Below are 17,370 nucleotides of genomic sequence, written 5' to 3' on the forward strand. Positions count from 1 at the left end.
CACAGTAATCCACAAAAACCCGTGACCACGTCGAGTCGAAAACCTAAAATGTGCGACTGAGTGATGCGTTCAAGATCCAGCGGTGCGTCGGAAGAATAGAAGCTGCACTATGGTAATTACCCACAACGTTTTTCGTATATCATGGAAACGTAACTTATTGAAAATGTAATCCAAGGAAAAAAGTCACCTCTAACATGACGTAAGTTTGACCACTATTGTAAATCTCTGCATCAATTGTGCGTAAATATGTCACAATTGATGCACACGAGACCCAACGTCACCTGTCGTCACTGAGACTCTACATGTACTTACACACAAGGTAAGTTATAACAATGACAAAGTTTGGTTTTAAGTAAAAAATGTTTATAGTTCTTAAAGAAACCTCATGTATAAACAGTTTCTTACACCTTAACTTAGCAGATTTAAATAAAAAGGCAAAAGATCTAAAGTATTCACAAATTCTCCCACAATAATTCTAATGCCAGATTAATGTTAAAGTTCCATAAATGTTGTCTGCTTTACAATATAGACAAGTCATCTATTCAACCGAATCTTCCAGTTATACGTTAACAGAAAAAATACAATAAAATAGTAATTACAACTAACATGTATTTATTATATTTATAAAATAAAATGTATTTATTATTGTTATGAAAAAGAATTACAAAGCTTGTTATTGTTCCAGATGCCGAAAAATAGCTGAAAATCGAAGACAATAAAGAAGCCATTGTCCAAAAATCCAGGCCCCAAGGTCGGTCACAATATTCTAAACAAAAGTACTAAACTCCACGATGTATAATGTTTGTAAGTTCAGTAAATTGAGATGCATTTCACAGAAAGAAAACTGTGACACGTACCTAAAATGAATAAGCTGGACCTGGTGTATTGCTGCCTGCAGCTTGTTGTGAGGAATAAAACCACAAAACTTTTACACTGGGCCAAACCTACTGGCAGACGGGCGACCCGAACCACCCGTCCAACCTCCATCATGGGCCAGTCCTTTTGAATGCGACGTGTTGCCAGCAGCGGCAGCACCCCTGCCTGGGCATTTGCGCGGTTGTCTGTGGGAGAAGTTTTTATCATTTAATATTTCCAATTTCCGTGCTTCACCTTCATTGCGCCACAGGTTTCGTGAGACCCTGAAGCCCAGGTTATACCATTCGCGTGGGGCGTTTATAGGCGGCACATCGTTCGTTGCAGTGTTCTCAGGAACTGTGGGTGGCGGTAGGGAGAATGTACCGTGTGAAGCAGGAAGTAGTAAACCGAGAAGAGCGCGAGACAGTAGGAAACATGGCTGCACGCAGGGCATCGGAGCTTGTGCCGAGGAGCTGTTCTTTGTGGTTGAAACAACAAGAGCGCAGAAAAGGAGCTAGTCTGTCCGCCATGAGACAGGAGAGGGGTTGAAGTTATGTCCGGCTCAACATTTTATTACATCCATTATTATTATCCATTCCGGAACAGTTTGTTCAAGAGTCACAATGTGTAATTACCGGGCTTGGGCAGATTTACGATTAAATCGTCTATAGGTGATCGACTCCGTTTATCGACCGTGATTGACATTGATGACGGACGTATTTTTAATTTTTTTATCTGCCTGGAAAAGTCAGAGCATTGAAATGGTGTATGTGCATTTTACCATGTTCTGAAACTGAAGCAGAGAGGGAGAGAGGGAGCGAAGGCTCTCCCCCTCTCCGCTCAGAGCTGTCAAGTAACCACTGGTGATCAGGTCTCACTTCCCCTCTACAGTGCCGTACAGAGACCCTGAGGGGCAGGTGCTCAACAAAAAAGAAAAGAAAAGGCGCATGGACCCCCAGCTCTGGTTCTAGGCATCTGGGCACCGAGGTGCGAGGTTCATGAGGAGTTCCTCATTGATATATTCACTTGTATGGAAAATGAAAAACGTAAACCTAACTCAGAGAATTGAAACAAGAGTTTTTTTTGTTTCTCCCCCAGACAGCGGTTCATGCTGGCTCCCGTGCCTGTCTTTTTATTTCACATGTATTTATTTTCTTTGTTTCCTACATGTATTAAACTGTTTTTTTTTTTAAACACAACTGAGTTAAGGGACTGTCCAAGTCCTTACTCCGTACTGTTACAAAAACATTTGTGCGTCCTCACGGTCGGGACGCACGTCTCCCTGTTGCTTTCCGTTGCTTTGGGACTAAATTTCGTAAAAACTGGATGTTTTTGTCTAAATACTTAAATAATAATAAATCCTGTACTTCTGGAAAGGGGACACCGCATTTGCCACATTACATTACGTTCGAAGCACGGGAAGCCCCCGATAAAATCGTTTAACGTCAGTCGCTGCCCCCCAGTGATAGGCGATTGGAATTTTGCACGATCGCACAAAAAATAAACTACACATAAATATCAATAAAACAGAAGCTTTTATTTGAAAACTGAATGAACAATAAAATATTAACATAAATAAAGCATTAATTATCAGTTTGCGTATACTATTTAGTCTCTGCGTCTAAAAGGTTTTGGTTGACTTTGAATTTCACATCTGATTCAACGTTCAATGATTCTCAATGTTAATTTCAAATACAATAGAAACGAAATAGCTAAATGCTGATCTCTGCTGGCTTCCAATGCATTTGCAGTGGGCGTCCATTGTGCCAAGTTAACAAAATGTCAGCGCTGGTCTGGACAGTGTTCTTTAAAATAATACTGTAAAATACAGTAACTACAGTTTGAACGCAAATGTGACCCCGTCCGCTATGGGCAGCAAGCTGAGGTCAATTCGGGTATCCTTTAGCAACTTTTTGTTAAGTTTGTCGACTTCCTGGGTTGGGATGTCATCAGCCTCAGGTTTCAGCACCTTCCCATACCACAGCACCTACCGGACAGCAAAAAAACAACGTCAACTTGAACACATTAATAATATGACGACAGTATATTAGAAAAAAGTTGTCAAACTAAAACTTACATTGTCAATAACAATGATGCCTCCTTTCCGAACCAACTGCAAGGACTTTTCATAGTAGTTGTCATAATTTTCCTTGTCAGCGTCAATAAAGACCATGTCAAATGTTCCAGCTTCGCCGGCAGCAAGGAGCTCATCTGTAATAACAGAAATGCAATGATTTTAATTCCAATAATGATTTTAAGTCTAAATAATTGTATTATTCATAACAAGAATAACAGTTATCTGTACTTCGTTGCACCTCTCATTCAACACATGCAACTCTGTGACATGCATAGTGCTTTGCAATCAAATAGTCATACAGAAACAAGCAAAATGCATGTCATAAAATACTCAAGCAGCCTATTCAAGCAATCCTGCCAATTCTCAAAATTAGGTCAGTTAATGCTGTCAGAGTCTTTTGCTCATGTTGGGATCGGGTACCCAAACGTTTGTGCTTTGAAATTTGAAGTCCCCTACAGGAGACACATGGAACTAACATGGCAGTAAATAAACTGAACTAGTCAATGTAGCGCTGGGTCTAAGTGGTGATGTTGCAACTCAAAAGCCTTTGGGTGTTGAAAGATCAGATCATTCTGAATTGTAGTCTTACGAGATACATTTTAGAAGGATCAAGCTCAACCAACGGAGCGAGCACCTGGTGTTTTGCTGGTACGATATTAAGACCAATTTGGAGAAATCAAGCACACACAAAAATAGGAAAACACCTCGTTGTACTGTACCTAGAGTTTCCACGGCTGATTTCAGGCGTATGTCAATTTTATGCTCAACCCCAGCCTGTAGAAGAAACAAACAACAAGCTGTAGTTTATTTGAATTGTGTACCATTCCCTGACCGATTCAACCCCTAGTAACACATGCATGTTGTTTTTTCAGCCATAAATTTGTTTCATTTTCAGGTTCTTAATAATACAACTACTTTACAGATAAGGCAATTGCATTAAGATGCATAACAAAATAGCGCAGAATCGTAGTTTTTATCGTTTCTAGGTTTAGGGTTAATATTAGGCTCTGAAACATTTATGAACAATTGCGGAAATATTACGCAATGTATATAATAATTAGTTTTTGCTCCAGTAGAAGCCACAAGCCCGTATGATATCAACGGTATTTTAAGAAAAACACGCTTTATCAACGATGTCATGGAGACTACACTACCCATAATCCTATGTGTAACAGCAACGTCTGATTGGCTGAGCTTGCTTTTACCATGGAAATGTTCACCGCACTGGCTGATGAGTACACAGGCGCGCAAACGCTGACACTTATATCCAGTTAAATTGTATCTATGAATGAAATTCATACTGAGGGTAAGACCCTATATCCCTATTCTCGCCAAACCTTGAATTGAATAGATCATCCAATAGAGGAAAAGCGAAACCAGTATCCTGCTTTTGTTTTGTGACAGTCAGAATGAAATGTAAACCCATGCATTTTCAATTTTAATGCATCCATATTACCTGTGGTGCATGATAATCCTCTGAACTGATAGGTAATTAGCAAAATGGAAATAACACAGTAGTGTTACGCAAGATGTATTCCACCCAATGACTACATATGATGCTGTCCAATTTGGCAATAGGTGGTACCCTAACCAAAAATATGGTATTGAATATTACGGTTTTGAATTGTACCTCTTTCCAGAATGGTTTGCCGACGCTTGTGTATTCTTCACTGATATCACAGCCTATCACAACACCGTCCTCTGGCATAGTCAGCGCCAGGTTGAGAGTGTTGTAGCCGGTGTAGACCCCTGCAAACACAACATGAATTGGGCGTCAAAAAGATCATTATAATACGGACTGTGATAACTCAGTGGGTAATGTTATTGGAATGGTTTCTGATGTTTCAATATAAACAATATAGAGTCTAATGCCGTTACCGATCTCAATTGCTTTCTTGGCGTTTATTAGTTTTGCCAGATTAACCATGAACTGGGACTGCTCACAGGAGATCATCATGAAGTTATCGATCACCTGCAATGATGTCTGAAAAGCACAAGAAACGAAAATTGCATTAGTTCCATAAATTACATTGTAAAATATGGAGCCTGCAGCATCTGGTACTTTTTGTTCTTAATATAAATTAAATTAGAAGAACAAGTTGTACTGCAGACAGCAGGGCTTCTATACCAGTCTCAGTCGTGCCAGGATCGGATGCTCCCTCAGTGAATGCTTGATCACATACTGCATCAAGGGAGAGTCTTCAGGCCCGCAGTGGCTTTTACTGATATTCATTCTGGAGGTTTTGGAATTTGGATTTATTCCTCCCTGAACGAGAAAATGGGATAAGTGTTAGGCTGTTCTTGTTTTGTGAGCAGTTTGTTTTGACAATCCATTTATTTTCGACTACACACGATTGAGGTTGAGGGCTAACTGAATTATTATATATTTTTATTATTTATTCTTTTTTTATAGCGATCAAGCATAAATCTTTGATTTCACTTCTAGTGTGTCCACCATAAAAAAGCACTAAATTAAAAATTCAAAAATGGCATCTATTTCAACTCTACTGTAATATTGAGAATATAAAAATCGTCTTTTTATATTCTCAATATTACGGTTTGAGGATTCACAACATGGTTATTCGGAACGGGCTGTTGGTGCAATTTAGGCACACAATACGTGTAATATTAATAGACTTTTAATACACAGCAGACAGCGAACCAGTGGGGGACAGGGCTTCAGGGCTCTGCGACCGAGTCTTTCCCTGGTGTACGACTTTAACCAGTAGTTTCATCTTCCACCGTGGAACCCAGAACTGAATCACTGACATTTTGCATTTTGATAAACTGTGCCATTAACATTTTGTCTTAGAAAGTCTTAAATTATGAACGGGCATGCACAGGTATCCACGAAAGGTATATAAATGATTCAGGACCTGAGTAGGTCTGAGTAAAAAAAAAAAGAAAAAAAAAGTCAGAAATGAATGAAGTAGAAATTGAGGAGCACTCACCCAAAAGATGTGATGTTGAGTGGACTGGTCTGCAAGAACTGCTACAATCCTGGAGCCAGTGGGCTCTATATTATGGAGGTGTGTGGGGGTGTGTTTACCTCCACAGCCTCTGATTGGCAGAGAGATTTTGACGGTGAAGGAATCTCATTCGTTTGAAGCATTTTTTCCCTTTATTCACAATTTTGACCTCGTCCCGGAGTTTTGAGTTTTCACGTCATATTTAAATAACAAAATCACAAGTAGTTAAAACCTATTTAATACATGTATGTTAAAAAAAAAATAGAGTCAAATAATGTGACAAATTACCCTCTTGAATCTTGAAACATAATGAGATGTAACTGTTTGCAACTTTTCATGCATTATTTTATCTGATCTATTACACACACTACATACACTCTCTGATGCAAGTGGGATTTCCACCACAATTGCAAAATGTTAGCGAGGATAATACCGCTAGAGTCGAGGATGTCATTATTTTTTCTATAGAAATGTGTAATACCTGTTTTATTTTGTGTGACGTCCGTACACCCCAATGCGGCTGGCTCTAATGGGAATTTCATTTGCCTATCATTCCCTGTGGGGGAAATGGGAAACATTTAAATCCTGTACAATAAAAGTGCAGCCAAAATACAATATGATATCTGAGCAAATAAGAAGAAGGGACAGGGAAGGGAATAACACTTTCACCTGTTGGGACATTAAGGGCGATCCACCCGACTATCTCATCTCCTTATTTATATACAAGAGATATTACTATAGGATCGTGTCTGCTACAAGATGCAAGATTGCAAGATTTTGGCTACTTTGCTCCTAACCCTAACCCTCCAGGGCACTTCCAAACTCCATTCAGTTTTGTTGTGCTCAAGACAACAATATAGTTACCTGTCTTTGTTAAACATATTTGGCTTGTCAACAAACAAGCCACATGGGTTTAATAAAAACAGGTAAATATCATACTCATTTTCACATTTGGCCGCCCTTTTGCGGCTGCCTGCGTGAGCACCTTGTGTCGATTACGCACATTTTAGTATTTTTAGAGCTTATGGTGCATATGTATGTAACAAATAATCTCTTGAACTTGAACTTGAGTCTTTATTTTAAATTTGAAGGATTCCGATGACTTGTTTTCTCTCTGAATTTTCATAGATTTATTTTCGGGTTTTTTTGCACACTCCGTTTGATTACATTTTTCCCCCCATTGTTTTTCTTTACGCCACCTGTCTCATTGTAATGCACTCTGTAAGTGTGTTAATAAAAGTGCAAATCAACAAATTCAGCTCAGAGCACATTGATGGCGCTTGGATTGCTCAGCAGCATCATCTTCCCACTGTTCAGACCGTTTACAATCCTACAGTTTTTCACCTCTACCAAGTTTTACCAAGTCCGTGTTGCAGACTGCACCGCTCAGAAACGTTGAAATAACAACGGAAGACATTTCAACCAAAGAGTCATTTTGAGGACAAAATTGTTATTTCTACAAACATTTGTTCATGGTGTCGTGAAGTCAGAGGGGGAGGCCGGTGTTTTTGGAGCAGGTGTTAACTGCAGTCCGGAGGAGTTTCCTGCTTTGGTTTGTGAGAGAATGGAACCAGAAGATTAAAACTGGGAGAGCTCATTGTTTCTGGAACAGCGAGTACTTTGCTCAGCTGAACATGAACGGTTTTCCATTATACAGTGTCTGCAAATTGTGGAAACCCCCCCTCCGTACAATTCACTTATATACTGTAAAAAGAGATTTATTGATAGTGAATATGGTAACTTTTAACATTAATAACGTCATTATCTCACACATTACCTATTTTGTTCGTTTTACGCTCAGTTTCAATAAAGATTTCAGACTAATACTCCCTCTCCTTCTTTGGGCTGCTCCCGTAAGGGGTCGCCACAGCGCATCATCTGCCTCCAATACCTTCTGTTCTGCGCATCTTCCTCCCTTACACCGACCGCCTGCACGTCCTCCCTCACCACCTCCATAAACCTTCTCTTTGGCCTTCCTCTTCTCCTCTTGCCTGGCAGCTCCATCCTCAGCGTCCTTCTCCCAATGTAACTCTCATCTCTCCTACACACGCGTCCAAACCATCTCAATCTGGCCTCTCTCACTTTTCCACCAAACTGTCCAACCTGAGCTATCCCTCTAATGTTCAATGTTGTTTATGTCCATCCTCGTCGCTCCCAATGAAAATCTCAACATCCTCAACTCCGCCACCTCTAGTTCGGCCACCTGCTTTTTTGTCGGTGCCACCACCTCTTAACCGTACAACACGGCTGGTCTCACTACCGTCCTGTAGTCCTTCACTCTTGCTGGAACCCTTCCGTCACAGATCACTCCGGACACTCTTCTCCACCCACTCCACCCTGCCTGGACTCTCTTCTTCAACTCTCTCCGGCACTCTCCGCTGCTTTGGATGGTCGACCCCAAGTACTTGAACTCATCTGCCTTCTCCACCACCTCCACTCCATTCTCAGTTTTTCGCCACCCTCCCTCCCATTCAGGCACATGTATTCTGCCTTACTCCTGCTGACCTCTTCTCTCTAATGCAGGCCTCCACCTCTCCAGGCTCTCCTCAACCTGCTCCCTACTCTCGCTACAGATCACAATGTTTCATCTGTTAACCGGTCCATCACCATTGCAAACAAGAAAGGGCTCAGAGCTGATCCTTGATGCAATCCCACAAGGGATTGGAAAATGCTACCTTTTTGAATCAATAGAATATTGACCCATGAGAGCGGATTTCAGAATCAGAATTCCGATTCAGAATCGTCTTTATTGCCAAGTAAGTTTACACGTACAAGGAATTTGTCTTGGTGTTCGGTGCGTCACAAGCAATAAAAAAAGTGAAAGATAAAACGCAAGTTCTGCAGGTCAAAAAACATGAATGTAAAAAAGAACAATTGGAAAACAATATGTAAAATATATAAGATTATATAAAATAAAATAAGTATTTTTTAAAATAAAGAGCTTTACAGCTTGTGCAGTGTAGCGAATGACACGCTGCAGTCTGCCCCTTGTCCTTGGTGGTTGTAGCAGCGTCCAGGAAGGTGATGGAGGAGGTGAGGATGGACTCAATGATGGAGGTGTAGAAGTGCACCATCATCTTCATTTGACCTGCTGAATAGCTAATGTGACATAACATGCCTTGTAGCTGTTCCTCGAGCCACTCCCACTTCAGTATTTATTTTAAACCACTAAGTATAACTTACATTTAAGAACAAGTGTTTGTGTTTAACTTATTAACATTTTTGTTTGAACATTGCCTTAAGGTGACAATCTTCAAAATTCCTCCAAGTAAACAACATTTGTTTGACTATCTGGGGTGGATGGGATGGCTTGAGTAGCCACACCTGATGCTTGTTGGTTGGGCAAAATAGCATCAGGATTACATTACGCAGACGCTTTTATCCAAAGCGACTTACAATTATTCAAACACCGACGGACGCAGCCATCGGGAGCAATGAGGGGTTACGTGTCTTGCTCAAGGACACTACAGCATGCTAGCAGGATGTGTCTGGGATTGAACAAGCAACCTTTAGATTACTAGATGACCAGCTCTACCTCCTGAGCTACACAGCCCCAAAAAACCCCATCCACACATTCAATCAAAATAGGAGCCCTGTCATGACATGTTCCATCTGCTCCTGGCTAATCCAACCTAGCCTCACCCTTACAATAAACTGGTGTCATCACCCTGCCCTTTGTGTGTGTCGCTGTTCCGCAGGGCCCTGAACACGGCACTTGGGTGGCGTGTGACAAATCAGTCAACCGGGGAAATAGTCAGCGCAGAGCACAGACATCTCTCTTCAGAGATAACTAGGGAGGCAGGGATCTGTTGGTTTCTTCACCGGGTTTGAGGCAACTGTTCACTATAAGGACAGCTCCCTTTGTAGCCCAGACTTCCTCCTTTGCACAGTTTACCTCCTTAGAGAGAGAGAGAGAGACAGAGAGAGAGAGAATACTCATAAGAAGAGAAAGAGATTTTTTTCGATTTTTAAAACATCTTTATTTCAACATTTTCTCCAGTTCACAGTTGCAGACATTAAAAAAAACAACACTTTGTTCAATAAAAGAGAGAGAGAGAGAGAGAGAGAGAGAGAGAGAGAGAGAGAGAGAGAGAGAGAGAGGATCACAGCTACCACAGGAAGAATCAGAGGTTAATAATGAGGGAATCATCCTGGACTGAGCAGAGCACCTCCCCAACACCCCATACACTCCTGAAAGTGTCCAATTTGCCGGTCAGTTTGTAAAACTCAAACTCCACCTTGAGGTGGGCCGAGAGCAGACCAAACCTTGAGCCAGGTCTACTGACCCCTGACCCCACACAGCATTCCCTCTGCCATTCCAAATGGCCAGCTTGGCCACCCCCGCAACAGTGTTCACCAGGACATGGACAGATTTGTTTGACACAGTGTAGACAGGACCGAAAACAAAGAGCTTAAGAGAGAAACACACCCCCAGACCCCGATCCCACCGCTCCAGCAGGCCGAACAGCCCTCGCAGCCTAGGACACAGAACAAACAGGTGCTGCAGCGACTCCCTCTCAGACCAGAAGACGCATCCCGCCCAGTCAGGCCAGTCCAGGTGTGCCAGATACCTGTTTGTGGCCACCGTGCAGGATCCTCCACTGGAGGTCGCCCACCCCCTTGTCGATGGGGGGCTTGTACAGAGAACGCCAGCGGCCAGCAGGGGACGCAGGGTACCCCTGCCAGAGAGCGTAGGTGTGCCACCTTGACGCAGGTATAGTAGGCGGCTTTCTTGCCTACTGCCTCAAAACCCCCCGGCTTTGGAGTGGCAAAGGTCAGGAGGCTGTCCTGCTCCTCCTCCCACCGCACAGCCGGAGAGACCGTCAGTGAAGGGCACGCAACCTTGCCCCCACCGTCACATTGGTCAGGCAAGGTACGGCCGTCGATGAAAGCCCTATAGGCCACTGGCAGTGAAGCACGGACTTCATCCACCAACCTGTGCAGCAGTCTGGAGGACCTGATGCCAGTTGTCCCCTTGGGCTGCTCCGCGGACGCCTTCAGCAGATGACCCAGCCTGACGCACCCAGCCTTGAGCAGGCTGGAGCGCAGGCTGGAGAAGAACCGGAGTCTAGCAGTGGGTTCCCAAACAAAGGCTCCCCAAACAGCCACATCCCAGGGGCAGGCGTGGTGTCACGGTGGACCTTAGAAACCCGCCACGACTGCAGCACTGACTGATAGAAAGGAGCCAGCCCTGTCAAGTCCATCCCCCCGGTCCGCAGCAGAAACAACTGCTTGTCGAGAGAGAGAGAGAGAGGGAGAGAGAGAGAGAGAGAGAGAGATCACACAATAATTAGCACAATGTGTACCAAAATATTAAGATAATATGTATATATGTTATTTAATCTTACTAAAGTGAGTAGTTTAGGGGAGATCCAAAAAGCAGGAGATTGACAGAACAGTCTGAAGAGGTAACACACCATTATTTCCCTGGTGACAATATTCGGTTTATACAAAATACAATTAAAATCTACTTATTTCATTACTTTTGTAATGAAATAAGTTGTTCAGTTATAAGGCCTGAAAGCTAAGTTTAGAACCATAATTCATTAACTTTTGTCATCATCTGGAAGTCAAAAAGAGTGCAATGAGTGATGATTTGTTTTCCCACAAGACTTTAGGGTCTCACTGTCTAACCTTACTTCTTCACACTGATGTCTTTATTGATCCATAAAGAACATATTAAGGATTAAACATGCCCATCCTGGGGGGCGTGCTTGCTTTGATTGACAGGTCTCATTCAGCTTACACAAGATGGGCGCGTCTCTCTGCGTCTTCTGTTTCGTACGCCCCGCCCCCGAAACACCAAGACCCTGCCCCTTTGCCCAAATTTGGAAGTTGTGGCTCTAGCTCAGGGTGGGAAAACTACGGCCACGTGGGCCATATCTAGCCTGCGGCGTTGTTTAATCCAGCCCGCGAGGCATTGACTTTAACAACAATCCTATAATATATTTAAGTTTAATAATATTTGTAGTGTTCATTTCACTGCTTTTTTCCTGTAATACTTACCAACAGTCGGCGCATTGCCCAATGTCGAGTCACTTTTCTTCACTTTACCTGATCATGCATCACCAACGACAAAATGAGTGGACAACAAAAAGCGCAAAATTGACAGCGAGTGTCGGGTTTGCAACAAAGATTGGATTGCAAAATATTTTTTTACTGAATTACGATGATTTTCTTGAGCTGAAAGATGACCACTGGCTTTGTGATTTAGCGTTCGCTGTGGACAAAGCGGCACACATAAATGAGCTGAACGTGAAGCTACAAGCGAAAGATCAGTTTGTAAACGACATCTATTCAAATGTGAAAGCTGTCAAGGTAAAATTTACTTTGTTCTCTAAACAAATGACAAACAAATCATTTGCCTATTTCCCCATGCTAGGGCCGCTGAAGGAAGCCCACCAGCATGTGAGCAAATACAGTAAATCGCTGGACGACTGCATGCAGAATTCTGCCGTCGTTTCTTTGATTTTGAAAAGTTTGAGAAGTCACTCCAGCCGGTGTCATGTCCCCTGTCATACGATTATGAGGCAGCACCGCAGGAATTACAGTTGGAGCTGATTGATCTCCAGTCTGAAGGTTTGCCCACCCCTGCTCCAGCTCATCGAACAAATTAGCATTGACTAGAACAGCACATATATGACTGAAAAACCTAAACTTAAAACATTAAAACAGTGATGGAATCAAACACAAAAGGGGTAGCAATGTACAAATATAATAAATGAATATGAAATAAATACATCAGGGTGTCTCCAGAGGCTTTTTTAAAAACTAGATATGTGGTGTCTTAGGCGTATTTCTTCTATCATTATTGACGAGACGGAGACATTTGAGGAGGGAATTCCTTTAAACGATAGCGTGGGTTGATGGAAGCTCTACAATGTTGTTTATGACCCAAGAATTTACCCGATAAAATAAAGTAAATGGCATAAACATTTTCTAACGGCTTATTGGATGTTATTGTTATTATGGTTGTGATTATCAGGATTATTATCATTATGATTATGATGATGATTATTATTATTATTTATAATAATAATAATAATAATAATAATAATTGCATTTAAGATAAAGACTATAGGGTAACATTGAGAATGTGCTTATTTAAATCAGACCAGGGTCTAAATTTGTTTATTTCTTATTGAAAATCTAACAATCAACGAATCTACGGTGGCCGACAAGGGGAAACGCGTGTTTGCTCGTCGGCCACCGTTCTGGAGCAGGAGCGGTCGCAGTCCACACACCTGGAGATAACGACGTTCACGTTCTAAATGTCTTTCAAAAGGTGAAATAAAACCTCTCGGATTTATTGGAAATTCAATAGTTTAGAAGCAGAAGCCTGGCCCGTGTTCCAGTGAGATTACAAGTACCAATCAAAGATTAATATTTTTTTTTTTTTTTATTATTACTGATAATTGCTTCAACACCTGCTGGTGTGGCCTCCGTGAACCTCCAGCCATTACGACGGGAGACGCCGGAGAGACGCCCAAAACGTGCCGTTTAACACGGCGTGGCAGCCGTCTCGCATTTAGAAACGCGACACGTTCGCTGGGCAGGGTTCCGCTCGCTCCCGCCGCGAGGAAGCGCCCGCGGGTAAGACAACGCTGTTGACCTGTCGGTTAACTCGGTTCAGCTTGAGCGCACGTACACCCCCCCCTCCCTCCCCACCGGGGCTGATCCCAAACACCTCCAGTCTGACCCCCGAATTCTGTCGCTAGTGCCGGGGTTCGCAGCCCCGTTCCCCGGGGAGGGAGGGAGGGGTCTGCGGCCACCTTGTTGCCGTTGGAAGTGCTGCATGGGGCAGGTTTTCAACTAAATTATTAATTTACATATATATATATATATATATATATATATATATATATATATATATATATATATATATATATAATACACACACACACACACACACACACATATATATATATTTGTTTTTTCCCCCCACAAAAATCACCAATAGTTGTGTTCGTTAGACTTTTTTTTTCATGCATTGTTTTCGTCAGCAGTTTGTTATAGATGGAGTGTACCCTTTTTTTTTTTTTTTCTCTCTCTCTATTGCCGACGTAACTGACCCTAAAGCGAACAGAACGAGTCGAGTTACGTTTCGGAAACGTCGTCGCCCGAACTGATGACGTCACGCATCGGCACGCAAGCGAGACGTCGCTATTTCCTGGGGGGGGGGGGCGTGGCCCCCTAGAGGTCTCTGGACGAACTGCAAAGCGACTATTTGAAATCGGTTGTTGTTTCACACTTTCGACATACGTAATTGTATAATAATATGTAAAATAATATATATATTTTTTATAATAATGACGTCGGTATTTTTTTTGGGGGATCGCTAGTTTTTTTTTTGTCGGCAGGGTTCAATTTAAAATGGAGAAACTTAAACTACATTGCAGTTTATTCTATGTGTAGAAGAGTTGACTTCTATTTTGGAGGTGGTTGCAGTTGGTACCAAATCAACTACATGCAACCTTAAACTAAGAGCACTTGGGTGTTCCCCACGACGACCACTTTCCATAGAGTTTCAAGGCGTTCGCAATGTTGGGTCAGCAAATAGTAATAAAAAAATAAAAAAAAAACACGAGATCATCCTTCGTAGGATTTATACACATCCGAGGCATCGTGCTTGTCTTGTAGGAGTACGCACCTTAAATGGGACGCTCTTTTCCGAGTGTAGTTTTATTGGAGGAGATAAAGAAATAAGGACAAGCTTTATGGATTTAGAGACAAGGAGAAGGACGCGCAAGTACGATGTTGACGGTTTTTTGTGGTTTTTCCATCCAGATGAATTGAGGTCGGCGCCAAACGCTTTCTTTGTGCCGTTGTCTCCACTAGAGGTCGCTGTTGAGCTTACAGCGTTCTCAGACCAGTAATTAAACCACCTCCACTGGGCACACTGACAACTAATTGGTCTCGTAAGAAAACAACGATGAAGGACATGAAACCTCCATCACATGTGAACCACGTGCCCAGACAATACGTTTCATTTCACAACGTTTGTTATTCTCTCAGTTTGCTATTGGCTGCGCTGCTGCCTCACAGCGGGAAGGTCCTGGGTTTGATTCCCGCCTGGGGCGCTGTCGGCACCGCGCTCCAGCGGGTTATCCCCCGACGAGGGGCCTTTTTGTGTGTAGGATGCATGTTCTCCCCGTGCGCACATGTGGTTTCCTCAATATAACATAGAAAAGGTGTGTGTGCGCGCGTGCGCCAATAAGAGACGAGCTAAAGCTTGTCCAGTTTAAGTGTTGTGGAGCCAGCGCCGGCGATTTTAAGCATTACAACTCAACATCACGGCCTCATTGCCAGATTTTTATATGTTGGAACAATGGTGAGCGTGACTGCCAGGCTAATCCTTAATCTGATCCTGTGTCCACTGGTCTGCGGCGTCGTGCCACACACAGGCCCTGGGCGGCAGGCGGGAGGACGGTGGCGACGAGGGAGAAGCCACATCCTAGCCAGCTCGGTGTGGAGGCTGCCTGGAGGTAGGATTCCCGCCTTGGTGAACACGCCGACACATTTGGGATGATGATCGGGCTTTAGAAGTGCTGGCGTGGTGTATCTGTCCTCTCCCTGGCACCTACTGGTGTGTGCCGCCATCGCAATTTATCGACCCTGCTGAACGCACATTTTGTGCTCAAAATACCAGCGTGATTCATGTCCTCTGGAATGGGTTGCCCGTTTTTTTTTTACATCACATTAGAATCCAACCGTAAAAGTGTATATCACCCACCAGTCAAATAATATTTATCTTTAAAGACAAATTGGCTTAGAAGGGCTTTACAATGAGGCAGAAATCCAAATCTGCGAACAAAAGTTTAACTCTCTGGGGCGGTTTAACAGGCGGTGTTTAATCTAAATCAGGACTAAAATAATCCTACTTCAGTTAAAGCAGAATTTAAAAAAATGACTTTCTGAGACGTTGCATCATTCGGGATGAATTAGTTCAAGACTAGGAAGTCCAAGACTCAGGTCGTGGAGGACTAGTCAGCTCCTTCTGTCTGGTCTTGTTGCTGGTCTTCGTCCAGATGGACCTGGTCCACCTGGAGGCCACGCCCATTCATCTGAAAATAAACCTTAATTTAGGACTTCACTCAGACCTAGATTAGCTGTAATCCTCCTTCTGGAAAGTAGATTTTTTTTTTTTTTTTTTTTTTTTTTTTTTTTTTTTTTAAACCAAGCCCGAGGCTATTTCAAACCATGACAGAGAGGCCAGATTAAGAGGGTGATTTTTAGGCCTAATCTGCGTCCATGAAACCGCCCCTGTGTCGTTGAGACCCCCACTCCCACCACCACCGCTGTCATCGCATGCCCAAACATTGGCGTTTCACTTTACTCTGCTCCTTTCAAACTCCCGAATTTGACTTTGGCAGCGGCCTTCCCCGCCCTGATTGACAGACAAGCGAGCGATACGACTCCATCAGAAAGTGCAGCCTGACATTTTTGATTTGACAGCCCTCCTCAAACTAAATATACTCCTTGTTCGCGGTACTACATCATCCTGACAAGAAAGAGCAGCGGGGCGGGAGTGCTGGTGATGCACATGTCTTAGCCCTCATTTTACTTGAGGAAAAGGAATTGTCCCACGTAGAGTGGTCTCGGCATCAGCGTGCATCTACACGTCTATTTTACATATTGGTAAAAAAAAAAAAAGACAGCTTACCCATTTTTATTTTTGTGTGTCTTTGTCAATGTGGTGTCAACTTTCCCTCGGTCGGAGCAGCTGCACTCTGTATTCATTTGGCGTGGGAAACAAATCCGTGCGTACAAAGATCACTACATCGGCAAAAATATGGGAAAGATTGTGTTGAGTCTTGCCACTAATCACGTTTGACGGGGGACCAAAACCGTCCTACGCAACTAAATCCCACAGATCCGCTTTTTATTTTTATTTATTCTCAAACCCGCTAATTATCCCCCCTGATTTCTGCGTCCGTCGACGGAAAGAGTGTTTCCTCGCCGACGTTCCGCCATCCCCGTTTCACCAATCTCTTTGAAAATGCTGCCCGGGCCTAAATGATTCATGGATTGATATTTACATAATTCCTAATTAAATCACAGCTCGACGACTCGGAACTTATTCATTGTGAAAACGCGCCGCGATATAATAATGGATATCTCCAGTGATCAGCGCTGGATGGGCCGTGGGGTCCTGCTCCGCGGGGCGGGAATACCAATTATCGTTGCGTTTGAGTGGGAGAGGCTCAAAGTGATGGCCGCCGTATGCCTGGCGAGCGTGATTGGGGGAGGAGGGCGGGGGCAGGGGTCTGTTTTTATCGGAGTTGTCACATGCCCTGGCTAATCATTTTGGGCAACGTGGAGATCGAGGCGCGTGCGCGAGTGTGTCCTCTGGCCGCGGCGTCGGGGCCGGCGGGCCTCGGTGTGCGTGGACACGGACACGCCTTTTCGCCGCCGGCGACGCCGAACCCCCGGCCGGCGTCACATGGCGTCTGCGAGGTGGGGGTGTGG

At 43.3% G+C, this 17,370-nt stretch overlaps 1 protein-coding gene across 1 annotated transcript; it reads right to left on the reverse strand.

The window, feature by feature from the left end:
- Positions 1-2,689: 2,689 nt before the first annotated feature.
- On the reverse strand, positions 2,690-5,165 carry LOC307245868 (catechol O-methyltransferase domain-containing protein 1-like; the record flags this gene model as incomplete). The annotated part of the gene is made up of 6 exons (XM_080021583.1): positions 2,690-2,842; positions 2,933-3,066; positions 3,652-3,706; positions 4,563-4,681; positions 4,811-4,916; positions 5,061-5,165. The coding sequence occupies 6 exons, from the start codon at positions 5,163-5,165 to the stop codon at positions 2,690-2,692; spliced, it is 672 nt and encodes a 223-aa protein (XP_079877709.1).
- Positions 5,166-17,370: the final 12,205 nt, after the last annotated feature.

The sequence above is a fragment of the Zeus faber genome, assembly GCF_960531495.2.
Source record: "Zeus faber genome assembly, chromosome: 20".
NCBI lineage: Eukaryota > Metazoa > Chordata > Actinopteri > Zeiformes > Zeidae > Zeus > Zeus faber.